At 33.4% G+C, this 19,391-nt stretch overlaps 1 protein-coding gene across 2 annotated transcripts; it reads left to right on the top strand.

Annotated features, from left to right (window-relative positions):
• Positions 1 to 1,214: 1,214 nt before the first annotated feature.
• Positions 1,215 to 19,076, top strand: LOC120325642 (uncharacterized). 2 transcript variants are annotated; one of them, XM_039391719.2, is made up of 12 exons: positions 1,215 to 1,692; positions 2,388 to 2,478; positions 2,749 to 2,831; positions 6,877 to 6,962; positions 9,380 to 9,566; positions 11,210 to 11,365; positions 12,271 to 12,420; positions 13,148 to 13,334; positions 14,282 to 14,398; positions 14,914 to 15,021; positions 15,610 to 15,780; positions 16,285 to 19,076. In XM_039391719.2, exons 1-12 carry the CDS (start codon positions 1,618 to 1,620, stop codon positions 17,622 to 17,624), a joined length of 2,751 nt encoding a protein of 916 aa, XP_039247653.2. In that variant the 5' UTR covers positions 1,215 to 1,617; the 3' UTR covers positions 17,625 to 19,076. The 2 variants fall into 2 exon arrangements, with proteins under 2 accessions (XP_039247653.2, XP_039247654.2); XM_039391720.2 differs by having other exon boundaries at positions 1,216 to 1,692; positions 13,148 to 13,322.
• The last annotated feature ends 315 nt before the right edge of the window (positions 19,077 to 19,391 follow it).

The following is a 19,391-nucleotide window of genomic DNA, read 5'->3' as shown; positions in this document are numbered from 1 at the left end:
TTTGTTTTGTCTTTCATATCAGTATATTTGATCATTGCTCTCGTGTTATTGAGAAATTGATATCGTCATTGATTGAGATCGCCGAATTTCGCCGCCTCATGTCGTCAGAGGTATGGCGTATCGGATTTTTTTGAAATGTGAATTTCTTGGCTGCGCCCTTGTACGTCGTAAATCACGGATGTACACGAGAGGCAACCAATGTAATAACAGAGAACATTTCACTTTAACAACGGATAAAAAAATAACCCACTTACTTGTTATTAATGAATACATGTTTTCTTAATTTGACCAACTTGGCGTTTTGGGGAATACCTAACGTCCCCTCGAGAATTGAAACCGTGAGAAGTTGAAAAGATTCCGCGAACGTGATTGATATAAAATAGCAATAGCGCAAGAGCAACCGCTTACTTATCCCGCATTGGCTTGTTTCTGGAATTTAGTAAGCTTCATTCGAAAATTTGTTTTGTGTTTACTGATTTTGTAGTACGTACACATAAATCATAAATTATCACATATAATATGTGCGTCAATTATTATTTCGGATAAGTGATGATTTTTTTATTTTTTGCTAACATATTTTTTCGGCTTTTTCGTCAATTTCGTATATTATTTACTGGATGGAAAAAATGACCTTGACTATAAAGCACTTTACCACGGCAGTTTGCCTCGTTGCCAAATTTCTGTATTTGTAGGCACGGATTTAATTCGAGCAATTGTGATAAATTTTCTGAAAATTTGCTTCGATTAATTTTTGCTTATTCTTATAAGATTACGTGTACCCAACGACTAACAAACCCGTGTACCGTACCGTTCATGTATCGTTGTTGTATTTTTACCTTATTTTCTATTTCACATTTTACGAGCTGAGGTTGTCCACGTGGTACTTTTATGTCTCATATTTAAAAACCTTATTAGAAGATTCGGCAGCTAACCTTATTTCCGTCTTGTGTGTTGTTATTTCTTGTACCGAGGCGGGTTCAAAATATAAAATAATTCATCGATCTATTTTGCAGTCGCAAAGTTGTCGTTCGTCTTGATACTGACGCTCGATGGCGGTAGAAATTAAGTTCGGAACACTTTTGTTAGCGCAATCTCTCTTCATCGTCGTCAAAGATTTGGAATGTCTCGTAGTCGCGTTGGTATTCGCACTGCAGCGTAGGCGCTGTAGGATGTATGCTCGGTAATTTGGGGAACCTATTCTTGTGACAGTATACCAAATGTAGTTGAAGGCCGGTGTTAATGTGAAAATGGCGATTATCTGATTATAGCTTACTGAAATCATTGTTTTTGTTTTTTATTAGTTTCGGGTTTACTGTGAAGCGCAAGTTTAAAACCAAGAAACAAACCACGCTTGGCGCACGTAGCGTTTCAACAGGGAATATAAAGCGTCATTCTGAACAAAGCCGTAAATGCAACCCAAGATTGCCTAAAGCTTTTGGTGATCATTCGGAGAGGAATGATATTAAACCACGGTTGCGGCACACCAATGAAACCAGAGGAATATTGAAACCAAGACCTGTGTCAGACAGCCTATTTTACCAGGATAAAGGCATATTCAAACAATTCGAGTTCGACGACGATTTCCACCCGATTGATAGAAAAGAAAAGGACATTGAAATGAAGACTGGATTAAGTAAAAAACCTGTGAGGATTCATTTGTTAAACAACGATTCTGTTGTGTTAGTATTTGAGGTAAGACAGTTTAGAAATATTTTAATTTATGTTTTTTAAGTTCTATCATTTTGAACACAGCCTATACCGGTATGCATTTTCAATGGTTTTTATAGGACCGCTTTATACAGTTATAGGAAGCTTATGGCCATATTGTTTTACAATGATGTTATTTGGGTCAGTATATCATAGAGATAAAGAGAGCAATGAATGATTTTTGCTCAGCATGATGTTTGCTAAAAGCTTATGATGGTAATTAACTAAGTCTGAAAAGGTGCCAATTCGATCCATACTATGTTTGCTAAGCTCATTATCAATTACACAGTAATGGGCCATTGAGGTAATTAATTTGTGCAAGTCTGTTAAGAATTGTGAGAATAATTTAACAAACCCATAATCTTATTTTGATATCATCAATGGTATCCCACAAGTTTGCTTTTATTTCTGTATTTATATAATTAAAAATAGGTAATCTAAACAGCAAATTAAAATACTGTTATCTTTAAAACAATTATATCTTTGTTCTTATTTAATAATTGCAAATATATTGAATATAAATTTTTTCTAATTTTGGGTTAAATAAATATTATCATCTGGTCAGTTTACTTATTACTATATTTAATTTATTTTGCATAATTTGTACAGCATATTTTTTATTAATAAAATTTTGTATCATTATTTATCAATTTTATATAATCTTTATTTTGTGTTTTTAGACCAAGTCAACAGTTCGGCAATTATTTGAACAAGTTTGCACTCTGTTATCAATAAAAGAAAAACACTTTTTTGGTCTCTCTACAGTAGTAGGTTTGTAACATAATATTTTTTGATGCACTTTTCACATTTACTCCTGGCAATGCTACAGATAACTTCTTTACACTGATACCCATGGAGTTGCTGTGTATCTTGGTTCACCCAGCTTACCCAACTTATCACACTAAGTGTAAAGTGTACAGCGTGGTTTTTGAACTTATGATGTTAATGTGTTTTGTTTACATGCTCAGTCCCATTGATTTACCATTGCGTGCAATTTTGATATTAACCTGATTGATATTATAAAAATAATTTTCCTTACAGACAATGAAAAATGGTTTATGGATTTGAAGTACAAAATTTCAAAGTATGCTCCGAAAGAATGGGGTAAAGAAATAAAGAGAAGAGTGAGTCTTTTTCTATTTAATACCCCAACAAATACAGCAAATTGATCAATCTTCCGATATCTATTAACAAAAAGTATTGTTGTGATTGCTAGTCCTATGGGAGGAGAACTGTTATATGTTATTAGAAGGAGAACTGCTTATATGCTATTCTTTAAGCAATAGTGTTTTTTCCAACTTTACTTTATTGATTGAAATATTTTATCTGATACCCGTACTGTCGTTGTAATTATTAAGCTGTGACCAATTGTGGCTATTTAAAACCTCTATCTAGTATGGGCAGACTACTATCTTGTTAGTGTGCTTGATATGAATTTGGAGCTCGAGGGGGGGGGGGGCTATGAAATTTTACACTCTCATTTCATTCTGTTCTCGCTTGGAATCCAAGATGGGATTTCTAAAATTTCGGCAACGGGCCTGAGGGTTCTCACCCTATGATCCGAGGGTCGTGTATGAAGACTATCTTGTTTTTTATTTTTACTCTGTAAATAATTTTAGATTGTCAATATGCCAATTTTGATTCTCATTTCAGGCTGTATTTTTACCGCTTAGTGTACGTTATATTGGTATCTGTTGTAGAAATATCAGTTTAATTTATTCTCTTCATGGGAAAATGACTAATTGATTATTTAGCATCTTAGTATATTATCGGTAAAAGAAATTAGTAAGTTTAGTTTAAATCAATGTGCATTCTTGCATTTAAAACACTTTGGTTCTTACATTAGAACATAATTCACAATATCTATTTCCCTGGATACGGTAGATGAAATTGCATTTTGGTTACAGAAGGGTATTTTGGTCCATGATATATTTCAGTCATGGGAAAGTTTGTGGGTATTCTGTTCAAGCAGATGTCCTTGTTTGGGTTTGTCACAGACCATAGACCATGCATTGCATTTACTCTTAAATACCACAACATTCCATTTCCGTTACTGTCACTTGCGTGGCCAAGTTGGTGACGTCTCAATATCTGAACATTTGTTTTAACACTCAAACCAATTCTGAATATTCTTTGTCCAATCAATATGAAGCATATCCACTTCCACATATCCACATATTTGGATGTTATTTTGTGAAAAATTATATTGATCTTGTTTTCGCTGTGCAAGGGACTTATTGCAATAGTGTGATATTCATAACAATGATAACATATTTAATTCAATTGACTCCGACAGTGGGTGTATCATGCTAAGCGTTAGGAATATGCTCGCCACCGCATCTCTGATTACCCTGCGTGGGTTCACGTTATTTGAATCCTGTGAGGGATAATTCTATGTAAGATGATTGTTGGACTCCTCGACGTTGTAGGGTGGTTCACATAAAGGCTGGTTGGATACCGTTTCCCCCACCATTAAGTCCATGCAATTGAAAAGAAATAACTGTCTAACTAATCCAATACCCAACATATACTGGTAACCGGACGAAAAGCCATGGTTCGCCATATAATGATTGAGTCATCTCAGATTTCCTCTCTCCCGGGATAAATTCTATTAAAAAATTAGCAAGAATTTTTTGTTCAGCTTTATGCATCCTTTAGCTTTTTTATATTACTATTTACTACCTAGTTGGTTATATTTTTGGCTTGGTTATTAGTAGAAACATGACGAATAATTTTACTATTTGAGTGGTAAGATTAATTGTAATTCAGTATATTCAATAGTAGTAACGGAAGTATGTCATCTATGAAAAAAATTATATAGTAAACAGTTAATTGTCAGTTTTGTACAAGATAACATTTTTCGAATCGGTAATCATTTATTGAATAGTAATATTCTTGTTCAATTTATTAATCTATTTGATTCATGTATTTGGTCTATCAATATATTTATTTGATAGAAATTTAAAATGTTAATAATTTCCCAATTACTTCTCTATTACCGGTACTTTATATTGACAAAGCACCAAATCCAATATTGCTAGCGGAATTCTATAAATATAACTTTGATGCTTACAAATGAGGTTTTGTATCTTCAAAGTAAATCAATAACTTTGATTTAATATCGCTATAAACAACGCTAACTAGTTAATTTTCTATGAGGAAGGATTGGATTTTAAATCAATTGATGTTTCACAAATTGCGCGACTTATCAACAATCAATTACGTAATCCCTCTCTTCTCTGTATTTTCAAACAATTACAAATTAATGAGTCAGCGCGGTTAAGACTTATTTTAATACAAAGGATATAATAGCGCGTTGGCGAATTGAAGTTTGATATAAGAGGTATTTATGCCCTCCGGCTACCACGACGTCGCGACGAATTACTACGGCGTTTTGTTGCTGCCTCAACCCACAACATAACACTCTGTTGTCATTCGCCCATCAATCACGTGACTGGTCGCTTGAATTGTTTTGAGGCTTTTTGGTATCGAATAACTTTGCGTCCGCTTCTTTGTTTCCACAATATTATGCGCATTCTCTTCTTCCCCCGTAAAATGTAGATGTGGGAAACTGGGACCGTGCCAAAAAAAGTTCGTTGCAAAAGTAACCGCCTCCCAACTGCGAGAACTTTACGATCGTCGAAGTCATTTCCTAATAATATTAGCGGCCCATCGGCTATTTGTGTCTTTATATTTATTACGATTTATTTCCCCCGTAAATCGTCCAAAATGTCGCTGCCGTACATCGATGACGCAATCGTAAAATACTACAGCAGTGAGTAATGCGGTTTGTTGTACTGATTCATACACAGTCGTTAATAACCCTAATTACCGATCTCAAGCAATCAATAATGTGTAATGCGTATAGGATAAAGATTGTGCGATTTATAGACTGACTGGTCGTCGTCAAGATCTTGTGTTTAGATCCGCTGCTTTCTGACATGAATATTGACACATATTTTTTTTCGAATATCTTATACCTGTTGTGTTGTTTAATTCGTGGCCGAACGAACGACGCGATAACTGCAGTTGGCCAAACGAAGCTCTCTGATAAAATATTTTCCAATTTATAATGACATTCGTTGCTAAATCATCGTCGTGAATAATCACGGAGTATTTTAAGTTGTAAAATGGTTAGCGATAACGCATTCATTATGTCATAACTAAAATATTTCCTCCGCTGTGTGACATTTGCGATTTCTAACATTCCGCACCCCGTGAAGTGATCGAGATATATCACAGCGGTATGCTAATAGGATGAAATACCATCGTGGCGGCGTAAAGTAATTTTAATTTCAATTTTCTTTTGCTAGTATCTGAAGCGATGTCTTGTTTACACTCACTCGCCAAACCATGTTTCCGTCGCCGTCGTTAAGCGGAATTTGCGAACTTCATTTAAGGCTGCCTATGTTTTATGCTTGGCCATACCATATGTCAGTGAGCAGTTATGAATAGCTGTTTACTGAAGTTTACATCTTACATCCATGGTTTTCTAATTTATGACTGATAGCTATTAATAAACTCATTTGCTCTTGAAACAGATCCTAAGTTTGCCTTTGCTCACTTGGTTTGTTGACCTATATTATCCATCAGTTTATTGGGAGGTTGAATTTATCATTAATCAAGAATATTGGCACCTTTTTGAGAGCGAGATGGGTGTTATCACTGAAACAATAATTGAGGCCTATTTTTTCAACTGATTATAACTGGAATACCCTTTATTTTAAAGAATAAAGGTTATTTTGTTTTTTTTCTTATATTCAACATTGTAGATATGTTCATCTAATCATATCTGAACGAATTGAATATTTGAAATGAATCAAATGTAAATTATATTCTATTTTAGAATAGTCGCATTTGAAAAACTTAATAAAAATTTGATAATTTTGTGCAATAGAAGTTTCCAATTAGGACCTAAAGGACCTCAATAAATTTCTGGAAATTTAAAAAAGGGAAAAAACCATCAAATCACTGTGCTTCCAAATTCAACCTCATTGAACATGACTCATTTAGCATAAATTCTATATTCCGTAATATTCAGAAGTGATATTTCGGAATGCATTCAGAATATCAGATTACTCGCTTGTGGTCATCCCTGATTCACATCCAGCCAGTGGCAATATTTTTTCAGCTCATTTCTTTCATTTTCAATTTTATTTATTTATTCAGGCAAGCGATCTGGCAGTCAGCTCAGCTGCAGTTCTAACTGTTCAATTTCAAGTTCAATTTTATGTGGAGCACCCTAAATTGATCAGGTAATGATAATTATACAAGTTTAGCTATACGACATTTTCTATTGATTTTGCAATCATTTCATATCATGTTTTATTGCTTTATTTATATATGTACAAAACTGTGATGGCAGTATGAGGAAGCAGTATTTACTTTTTGATTTTTTTTTCTCTAACACTACATTGCCATAACCACGGCTCCCACGAATTCGTGAAAATTTTAAAATCGACTCTGACTCAGGGAGTTGGAAAAATTTTTGACTGCAACTTGACTCTGGAATAGTCTGGATTATATAAAATTATATCTCTAGCTCAGAACTCAAAGAAAATCCAATTTTGACAACAGAAACCTTGGCATATGCAAGCCTTATTTAATAGAATGTTAAAAATGTTTAGAAAATCTAATGCTCTATGAGTTTTTGTACAAAATTTATACTTTTTATTATTATTGAAAATCTGATATTCTGACTCCCAACTTTGGGGGAATTTCAAATTTTGGGGTTTCAAAAATACATCTCTGGCTTCACCCTTTCCAAAACAATGTAAATAGAATGAATAGATAGGCACGGTTGATGGTTAAGCGGCAGACTCATAATATATTAAATCATGTATACTACAAATGCTCTTTATTAATTTTAGCATTTTGGCTTAGCAAGATTCATTATTTACAATTTTTTTTAAACTATATTTGACAGCATTTTGAGGAAATCACTTAATCATAAACACCTTTTTTCCCCGAAATTTGATTTTGAATTATTGGGATACAAGTATTGAGATTATATCTTATGAATTCCAATTTACTATTCAATGAGATAGGTTTTATCCTTGTCTCTCCTTTAGCAGAAATTGGGTTACCTATGCTTGACTGAATAAGATGGATGCCTTTTGTCACCCCTGCTGTTTTGTTAAGCCTATTCAATTCGCCCACAGGATAATAACCTATTTAGGGATATGTTATGTAAAAAGTCAAAAGATTACCCCATTTGAACTCAGAGGGTTAAGATTTAATTTTGTCACTGGAATTAGGTTTGTTTTCATTACCGCTTGACTTGCTGTTATTAACAATACATAGAAATGTAATACACGCCCAATATATGATTGTCATTTATTATTTACGTCACCATTATTTGAATTAAATTTAATTACATTTGAACTTGAATTGGGAATGCGTATTCAATCTGACTGTGTTTAATATTCCCATTTGTCTGGTAATTGTATTGATATTTTAAATTTATCCACCAAGTGGTTTTTATCATGTCAAAATAATCAAAGACATATCAAAATATTGAATGGAGTTAGATATGGCCAACCCTTGTCCTAGCCTGTGCCATTTTTCAGGAAGTGTTTCAGATTTATTCTTCTATGGATTACTTCCTATTACTTCATGCTATGTACCTTCGAAACAGTAAGGAAGAATATTCTTATCTAAATACTTGTTTTCCTAAAATGCTTAATTTAAATTGTATAATGAATAATATTTCCCAGTTGGTATTTTAAAGTTCTTTCAAGAATCCGTTCAATCGAGTAACAAAATAAATGTGAAACTACATAATCATTATAATATCACATTACAGTTTCAAATTATAGTGTATATAGGGAAATTGCTTTCCAGGTTACTGACTTGACTATAATTTTATACAATTTTCAATTATGACTTATACCTTTATAAATTTTTAGTTTGTCTTTCAATAGTTATAATATTGCCACAATTATCACCATTATCACACATGTTTTTGTGCCCTTAAAGCATATTTTTCACCAAAAATAGAGCTGTGACCTCAAACTCGAAGCTAAGCGAACAGACGAAACAATTTCAGCCAGATTATAATATCTGCCTAAATTTTTGTTCCTAAAATATTATGGATATTAATTTGTTTCTGTAGTAATTTGCTCATTTTTTTGAGAAAATTGTTTGTGAATTCTTGATAATATATTGCAGCATAAGGAATTTCAACTTCTGTTAGAAATGAATTTTTTGAAAATCTCAGACTGGAGAGATGAACCATTCTTTCTTATGCATGTGCACACAAAAAAAAAATATTTTCTATTTCTTTGATGTAAAACAACATTCTCAATTCAGAGTAATATTGAAAGTAATATGAAATTAAATTAAATTTGACTTGCATTTTTGCAATATTTCTTTCCTGCATGTATCATTTTTGGACTGAAACAATATGTTTAATTCTAAGTAATGTAACTCTAACCCTAAATCACATTGAATTTTACATGCATTTTTGCAAATATTTTTCATGTGTGTGCTGTGCATCATATTTTTTGTATTATTGCTGTGACATTGCATTAAATTTAACATATTTTTTTTTATAAATATACAAATTTGTAAATAACGAATTATGTAACCCATTCGTGCATGCTATTCCTCTCATTCTCTATGCTTTGATGTTGTTTTATGCACCCATTCATTACATTACTATTAATTTCAGTGACCCAATATCAAGACATCTCTACTACCTCCAGCTAAAGAAAAATGTAGCAAGATCAAAAGTTTTAACCCAAGATGAAATTTTATTTACTATTGCATCCCATGCATTGCAGACAGACTTGGGAGATCATAATACAGTTCATCACAAAGGCCATTATTTCAGACCAGAAGATTATTTCCCTTCTTGGGTAAGTCTGTGTATTTAATAATCTATAAGGGCTGCATGTAGAATATTTTTGTATGATATTCATAAAATTTTAATAGTGATAATTTAGGATCCTTTTAAATAATGCAATGTAATTTTATAGTGAATTTGCTAAAATTAAAAAAGATTTAATTTTATTCGACATAAATTACACATATTTATTCTGGAAATCACAAGCTTGTTCGATAATTGATTTTGATCAATAAAACAATTTAGAAATAAATTTTGGTGTTAGAGTGTTCTGTTAAACTTTTTTTGCTCCAATGAACTGTTAAAAAACACTGAAATATTAACATGCAAATTCATGTAAGTAAAACTTCACAGCAGCTGTTGTTTTTTTAACGACAATGCTGTTGAATTGTTTGTTGAGTTAGTTTCACAGGTTTATCATAGACTAGGTCATGTCTACTCACACCTCATTGGATTTTTGGAACTAACTGAGGCATTCATATTAGTGAATTCAAATAATAGTGTTAGAAATTTTCCGATTATGTGATGACTGATGAGCATCACCAAAATGAACAATACTTGAATTCACAAATCACAGTGCCTGAATGCTCCTTTAATATATCATTCTCGAATGGAATTAACAGAGATTTCTGCGAAATGTTTTGGTCTACATCTAGTCAGGGAGGTCTAAAACTAATCGAGTGTTAGAGTATATTCATAATTGACATGCACGTTACAGCGTCTTATTTTCATTGTACGAGAAATTAAAATTATTTTAATTTTAAATATGTTCTTTCGAGCATATGACGCGCGGCCATAAATTGACATCATTTTACTTCTGATTACAGTAGAAATAGAAACTGGCAATACAACAATTTTTAACTTCCCGAAATCCTATTTCCATGCTGTACCATGATTTGCGTGAATAAATTTATTGAAAATATTCAACTAATTCAAGATATATTGTATATTTCAAATTCAGAAAAATATATCTGAAACAGCAAATAATTCGGATTTGTCCATTTTTGCTTCAAGTATCCTAATCTTTTGTAAACCAATAATTGTTTTAAAAATATGCCAGAGCGTTAGTCGCAGACTCTTTTTAAAATAAGATAATCACCATAACAGATTTGATACATACAATCTTGTGGTTTCAAAACACAAGCGTGTTGAGAAATTGACGATTGCTCAGACAACGGTCAAGTGGATGATTTAATCCCACTACAATAGTACTTGAAGTTGCGACAGTCGTGCCCTGTATATTTGCTTTTAGTAACCGTTGTGGTTTATAACATTGAAATTTGAAATATTATTGTACGTTTTGTGTATTGATAATCGGGGATGTCCAAAACGAATTGACAGTATTTTACATTAATTTAAAAATAACTGATCCAACAATTCCGGGGCCACAGGAATTTTTGAAATAAATAAAAGTCAACCATCTAGCGAACTACCATAGCCATCTAGCGAAAAATATAATCTTTAGGTCAATGAGGAAAGCGATTATTTTGCTACAAGAAGAAGAAAAGAGATTCTAACATGATGATCAACAACAACAAAATAACCAAGGGAAATAGCCTATAGGTCCACTTTGTGTCCAATAATGTAGTTGTCGAGGCAAATACAATTCACCAAAACTCAAATGCTTATTTTCCATTCTCGTTTATTCTGTTTCAGTTTATTGAAAAGTGGGGTCGTGATTATCTTCTTTCCCATCTCCCAACATTACATGCAGAACACAAAGGTCGAAGTTCATTCGAATCTCAAGCATTGTATATTCAACAAGCATCAGGAATCGATGACGTCCCTGTACATTATTACAAACTATATAAGGTAATGCATTGATTAATTAAGCTCCATTGTCAGCTTGCCCATCCCTCACGCTAAAAATATGAAAATCCTATTTGAAAAAAAAATTGAATTGAATTCTTGGTTTTTTTTAATAATGAACTGCCGGTATTTAATTTTATCTAAGTCCAATGATATCTAGTTCAAGTGTGTTGGTCAAGTCTTCAAGACCTAAATAAGTGCAAAAGTTTTTCCTGTGCTTCTATTTGCTTTTAAGAACAATTTGTAGAGTTGTATGTACTGGGAGAAAAACTATATAAGCTTACCTTATTATCTACCCTAACACTTTGGGCAAACATGGCAAATGACCAGACAATTTAGTTTGATGGAAATTACTATTAAAATTGATGTCATGTAAGAAAGTGGTTTTAGGAATGCAAATAATGGGAATCTCATTTAAACCTGTGAATGCACCATTCTGATAGTAAAACCATAATTTATGTTAAAATTTTCCCAATTTTGTATAAAAATTTTGATACTCAATATTAAATTGCTCAGATAATTGCATCATAATAAGCGTAAAATTGAAAGTAATGTTTTTCAATTATAAAATTTTCAATAAAATATGAAATGTAATTTGAACCATAGTTACCATGCCTGTCAAAGCTGCTTTGATTGTTCTGCTGTCTTGTCAAACCTAATTAGAGAGTTTATCGAGTACAATAAGCATAAAAAGAAATATGGACTGTTAGCTTCATGGTTACCACACACATTTGTTGTTTTTTAATCCCTAATAATAGAGACAATTTTTATTTATTAGTAGTTGGATACTTGATTTTAAGAATTGGCTTTTTCAGGTTAGAAAATGAATATGTTATAGGGCTTCTTTGTTTTGTATTTTTGTGTCACCGTAACCATACAAAACATTTTTTGCTTTTTAAATCACACAGAATAAAAAAGAAACGAAGCCAAGTGTTTTGCTGGGTATTTTTCATCAAGGTATAAGAATTCATTATGGAAATCCAGAGAAAATGCAACAAACTCCATGGAAACTTGAATTTGAATTCATGTGGAACAAAGTTGGACGACTGTTTTTCACGGTAATGATTCCAAGACAACATCTGTCTGTCTTTGGCATTTTTGCTCTGTGCGGTATTGATATAATGCAGACATTCATTGAAACCTTTACACCCTGTGAATGGACATTTGCGTTAAATTGTTTTGCGATTGTCATTTAGATTGAACTAGATTTTAGAGGTAAGTCTATAAGACGTCTTAAAAATGTGGCGAACCACGTCCTCTCATCCCTTTACCAGTCTATATATGGTGGGGGAATAGGTAACGAGTAATTTGTTTCAGATGCATGAACTTTATTGTGGAGGGAGCTGTAACTAACCAAAGGATACTGGACATATCCTAGTTGAATGGATTATGATACTGTATAGTAAAATTATAGTAATAATGTTTGAGAAATTACCAAAATATTCATATGTATATATATATATATATATATATGAATAGCTGCAGCCTGCAGACAATACAAACGCCTGCATTTCATCACATTGTATGCCTGAAACCAATTATGGCCAAACCTATTTTTCATTTGTGTGTGTTGATACATTCTTGTCAACAGATTTTGATTTTATTACATTTTTCTATTTTATCACCGTCTATAAAATTTAATTACGTCTGTGGTTATATATATTACTTTGTGATATTAAATGTTTTATCACTCTTGTGCTACATTGACCAAGGTAGTAAATCAGTTATTGTCTGTTTATGAAAATAATCTTTAATATTTACATGTTCTGTTTACTATTTTCACAGGGTAAACGATTTGAAATCTATCCCGAAGATCTTCCTGCTTGCAGAAAATTGACATATTATACTGGAAGTCACTCACGATCAAAATATCTCCTCCATTTTTTGAGGGAAACTCACTCACTTTATATGAGTCTTTCGCCATACGCTCAACAAATGAGAAAAGTGGATGGCAAAAAAAGTGAGTCAGAGGGTATGTGATTATTTAGTCAAAAAGAGTGGATAATTATTTTGTCTACACCGGAACATGGTGCATGAATATCTTGTTAATTTAGATTGAATTGAATAGTAATAGTCAAATAGCTAGTTTGGTGTTGAAATCCTTTTTAACAGAATTTGCTAAAGGTATAAGTGGTTGGAAAATTATGGCCTACGGCGCAATCGTTGGATGCGGAACATTTTCTAGTGGGTCTCTAATAAATTTCAAGCATGGGCCGTGTTACCCGTGTTATTCCTTAGCTTACAGTTAGGTCATTCAAAAATTTTCACTTCATCTGAACAAGCCAAAAATAGACTTTTACATTTATTTACTCTTAGTGGTCAATGTTTTCATCTGCCTATAGAAATTTTCAGAAACATTATCTCTTTGTTTGATTTTCTAGGTCACAATATTTAATTTGTGACCATTTGTTGGCTCAACCCATAACACGATTATATATTAGTCAATTTTTTTATAATGGGTTTGTACACGATCATGTATGTGTTGTGGATGTAAGATTTTTTTAGGATATGCCCATGTGATGTGTGTCTTGTGATTCCATATTAATTTGAAGTATAGCGAAGGTGGTTGCCATCTGACTTGTTGGCAATTATTGTTTGCGGAAGCTCACTTGATGTGAAAAGACCTTTAATAAAATATTTCTTGTTTAAGTCAATGTGGTTTCTTTCAACTACTCTGGTGGTTCCAAACTTTTCTGAGAAATTTCAAAATGCAGATAAACTAGTTTTCTCACACTCCCATATTGTGATTATCACCACACACACTATATTATACATGTAATTTATTGTACTCATTGATTGCAAAACACCACAATAGATAGCCAATGACGTAAAAGTCTGATTTGTATCCGATAACAAAAAGGAATAATAAAATCATTTCTGTGAAATTTGATGCATTGGTATAATTTCCTAAAATTACAGCTGCAAGAAGATACAGAGAATCCTATATCGCTGGTAAAAACCTCGAGAGCGCCGACACGACAAGTAACGAACATCATTCTACAGATAACGAGGATGAAATTAAATCGAAACAACAAGGTGGGGGATGGTTTAAATTTTTTGTATCATTACATCTTCATTTGCATATTTGTCATATTATTATCTTAGAAAATTTTAAAGCTAATGACGTTCATAGCAATATTCAAAAATTTGCTCTGCAAACACTGCGATAGACTAGGCTAAAACTAGTTATCAGTATGTATAAGTGGCATGTGGTTGAATTTGATTTTTAAACAATAATGGTTTGGAACAGGTAAACCCGTTTATAAGCACCAATTCTCAAAAATAAGCGTAAAAAATTTTGCAATAGTGCTATGATGGAGAATTTTTCTGGGGTCGAGAGTCAGGAAAACATCCATTATTTAAAAGGCCATTGTATAGTTCGCCTAGTATGTAACATCAAAAGTTTAAGTTCACCACTTCTTCATGATCACAATCTCACATCGGCCACAAACAATTGTTTCCCTACAATCCGGTAGTTATGATTTATTTTATGGAAGTTACCAATGATCACATATAGCACTTTATCCATAAAAAAAGGGTTTTTCATTCAGGAAGAGAAAAGTCCTACTATCGATCAATGACCAGTCATGGAAGTTCACACACATCAGGAATTGAAAGCGATTCGAAACAAAGAACAGAAGAGGAAGATGATGAAGATAGTGAGTAATCAATATCAATTATCTAAAGAACATTTTCTAATAGGGCTGGTCTTAACTATTACGACCCCTATGTGAAACAGATTGTGTGGGTTTGAGTATAGATCTGACATGGGCAAACTACGGCCTGCTGGGTAAACTACGGCCCGCTGGGTAAACTACGGCCCGCTGGGTAAACTACGGCCCGCTGGGCAAACTACGGCCCGCTGGGTAATTCAATCTGGCCCGCCCGATGCTACCACAACCAAACTACCAACCAAAGCTCAAGGAATTTGTTGAGATTGCAATTAAATTTAGTTTCGGCACAAGGCTTATGGTTTTCCACTTTTGCTTTTAACACTGTAAATATTGTTCATAAAATGTTACCCTTTTACCTCACACTTGCATGGCTCGCCAGTCTAGGTGGGTAAAATTTTTGGCCCCTGGTTCAAAAATGTTGCCCACCCCTGGATAGATGATGATAATGAGGAAAAATAAAGCCTTCACATTTTAACCAAGTGAAAAACAAGAGAGCAATGCTCAAATATAAGGACACAGGCATTTCACAGTAGACTACTGGGATAACAATAAATTATTCTCTTTTTTTCTCAGATTATGCTGATGACTTTGATCCTATTGCACATGATCATGCTAGAGAAGAAATCATTGATATCACTGAAGATCATTTAACTGCTCCACCTTCAAAAAGTTTGAGTGTCAATAACTTGGCGGATCCGAACTTGACTGAAATGAAAATAAAGCCTCTACATAACAGTGTGTTAGGTATGATATTGTTTGTAATCGACGGTACTGGGGTATTGAAAGTTCTTTCTCCTCGATTACTCCTTACTTGGAGGAGACGGTTTTAGAGTGCCAAACAAGAATGCCATCATTTTTTTATGCCTGAACTTATAAATTTATTTGTAAAGTTTTTGTAAAGTTCGATTAGATTGTAGCCTAACCTCTGCACGAAAAAAAATAAATAACTTATGACAATGGTATATTGTATTCTCTTTGAAACAACAAATTTTAAAATCTAATTCAACAAGTTTTGATTCATAATTGTTATTAAATATAGTAATATATTTAGCTTCGTATGACGAATACATGAAACTGTTCATGTGTAATGGTATTTTGTATTGGTTAAACTTGGAATATGAATATTGGATTGCGTCATCAATCAATTTTATTCATATTGTTAAATACAAGTCAACAGAAACTTTCGGCCTATTTTTTACCTCTCATTTTATCATTAAAAATTATTTTTTGTTTTGGTATTCGGTTTAGATGTCAAAAGAACGGGAAGACCGTCCAGAGGCAATACTTTGACCGGTGATGATTTTTGCATTGTTTCCGATGTCTCTCTTATTTGTGAAAACAATAATCCAGACTTAAAAACACCTAAACATCTGTCAGTGAGTTCAGAGAATCGAGATGATACCCTGAAGAACGGAGTTCCATTGGATGTCCTCATCAATGCAGTACAAAATAACAAAATATCAGATAAACCTAATGCTGCACGCAGCCACTCGTCCAAACATGTAGATATTACAGATCATGGTGGTAGGAAACACCGAAAAAAAGTACGGAGTTTCATCGACACATCAACACAAACTGCCACGCCGCAAAAAACAGTCGATGCAAAACTTTATTATGATGATTTTCATACTATACCCAGAAAACCAAGAGTACGAAGTCATACGGAAGATCCCAAGTCATCTGCCTATTATATTAAAGCACAGGATCCGTATACGAGCCGACACCAACATCATCAGCCAAGGGTGGAATATCATACACACCATGAGAAAAAAAGTGGAAAAAGGCCATCTTCTGAACAGCCTATTTCAAAAAGTAATTCAGAATCTATACCGAATTGGAAATCTACAGCGCATACAATACACCGCACCCAAAGTTCTGATAATGCGGGCCCAGCGTCGTTTATCACTGGCGGAAAAGTTAAACAGCGTCAAGGGAAAAGTGTTAACTCTATTCCATCAGCTTTATATTTAACTGAATCTGCTAAAATTCAAAAGCGAAATTCTGCGTTCGTCCCAGTATCAAGATCGACAAGAGAAAGTAACCCTATCGGAATGGAAAAGGGATACTACACTGTAGCTCGTGGATATGATAAGTACATCTACTATGATGATGTAAATTCTTCTGCTCCAAATGGTAACGTTACCACTGCCAGTTCATATGATCCTAAGAATCGTCATTATCATAAAGGAGTAGTACATCCACATCATCATCCTCACTACCACACTGAGAAACCAAGGCGTACAAATAATACCAGATTCTCAGATGGCCATACATATTCCTTAGCTGATCAAGGAAGACTCTCTTCATTTGAAGATGACGATTTCTCACAAAAAATGAGTGAAGCTTGCATGCGTACATTATCAGCTCAGCGAAGAAAGCTTTCCGACTCACGTTTCACTCACAGAATGGATAGTGGACGTGGTAGTCTTCGTACCTATGACTCCAGCAGTGGTTTGGATGTCCCAAATCTAGAAGAAAATCATGAATACTTTGGCTCTCCTCACACACCTGCCAACAAACAGCAACCTCTTCAATATGACTTGTTACGGACACCTTTTGTTGAAAGCTATAATGAAGTCATAGTTTAATTTGAGATTTATTTTCAAAAAACTTTGAACAATCCAACTCAATAATCATGTTTTTATCTGCTTCTCAGTTTTTAATATTGTATTTTATATTTCAAGTTCATTTTTTCTTTCAAAGTCTTCTGCAGTGTCCAGGATGAATTTTATACACGATACATGTTCGATCTTGCATAAATGTTTGATACTTTTGCATCAAGCTTATTAATTGCAAAATCTTTCTCAATTTCGCTCAATACTAAGAATCGTGGATTTGATTTCGAGATAATGCTTTTTCGTCTAGTTGAGCTCGCAATCAAATTTTTTTAAACATTCCTTTGGTTATGGGTGTCCATCAAGCTTCATCTAACATGATCTGTTGATAAATTTCATCCTGATTTTATCACTTCTTGCAAGCATGCGATGCCTTCAATTACATTTATTTTTAATTTTCTGTATATGATTTTGTTTATACCTAGTACTTCCGTCTTTTTTTTTTTATTCAATTTGATTGGTACAGAAGGTAATTTTCGTTTTGTCTTCCTTGTTTTTTTATTACCTCATAAAAAGTGCGTTTCTAAAAAAATCTTCCGCAGTATGGCTCCGAGATTTCTTGGTTACATATTCTTTATTGTTGATTTTACCGTTTTTATCACACCAACTCTCTGTTTTGCTGGACGGAAATTGCAGCTTATTTCATTTATCCCGGCAATATCAATGTCAGGGTTTTCTCCTTTCGATGGAATATCTTTTTTCTTCAAACTCTGTTTTGTAAAATCTCTCGTTTCTGCATAATCTCTCATTTCCAGTGACCGGTTTCCATGGGAACTCTTTTCTGCATTCACTCCTCCGCTAACTTCATCGACATTCCGGCGTATTTCAACACCATCTCACTCTTTATGGCCAGCACTGTTTACAAAACCGATTATATTACTATGAAAAGGTAACATGTTAATAGAGTTTTCACGCTTTTCATAACGAAAAAAAAATAGTAATGGCCGACCAATATCATTTAAATTCAAGAGCGAACAAGTAGATTTATTGTCAAAATTTATTGAAACGGTACATCTATGAATTTTTCCTTTTATTAAAATTTTTGCTACACTTTGTCAACTGTTATGATCTTATTCAATAACAGTTTTTGGCGATTTATTTCTTTTGTTCTTGGAAATTTGCCAGCAAATTAATTTCTTTCAATTTCGGTCAGCCATATACCAGCATTAAAATTTCAATTTTTGATTACATTTTAATATGCAGCAAGAATTTTGTTTTGTGAGATTTGTTGGTTTACCGCACCATGTTTATTTTCTTATGTTGCCTTATATTATTGACCATTTTTCTCAAGGGCCAACTCCCAACTTGCCAAAAAGAAAGAAATATAAATGAAATATTGCAACTTTTGGCAGCATTGTATTTTTTTTCTTCATATTTCGTTCACTTGTTTATATTACATAATAAAACTCACGAAAATTTATAGAATGTTGTGCGTTCTCCTATTTCTGCGCGCTAACTAACAAGTTTGGGGGTTGCGGCATATTTATTGCAAAACTAATTTTCAAACCATTTGTTTCCCAAACATCTATGCGTGGTTCCACCATCGCCGAGCGCTCCTGCATTCGCAGAACCACAAAAATATAATATTTGACAACATTGCTTTGACGACGACGACAACATCAATTATCACATCGGGTTGGTAAGCAAATATCCGAAACTCTTCCGAGTTGCTATGAGGAGAATGATCCTCTGACCCAGAAGCAGGAATAATATCTACGCTTGCACTTTTGCCCAACAGCA

This window comes from Styela clava, chromosome 4, assembly GCF_964204865.1.
Source record: "Styela clava chromosome 4, kaStyClav1.hap1.2, whole genome shotgun sequence".
Taxonomy (NCBI): Eukaryota; Metazoa; Chordata; class Ascidiacea; order Stolidobranchia; family Styelidae; genus Styela; species Styela clava.
The sequence above is the reverse complement of the archived record's forward strand: the minus strand, read 5'-3'. Positions and strand labels throughout refer to the sequence as shown.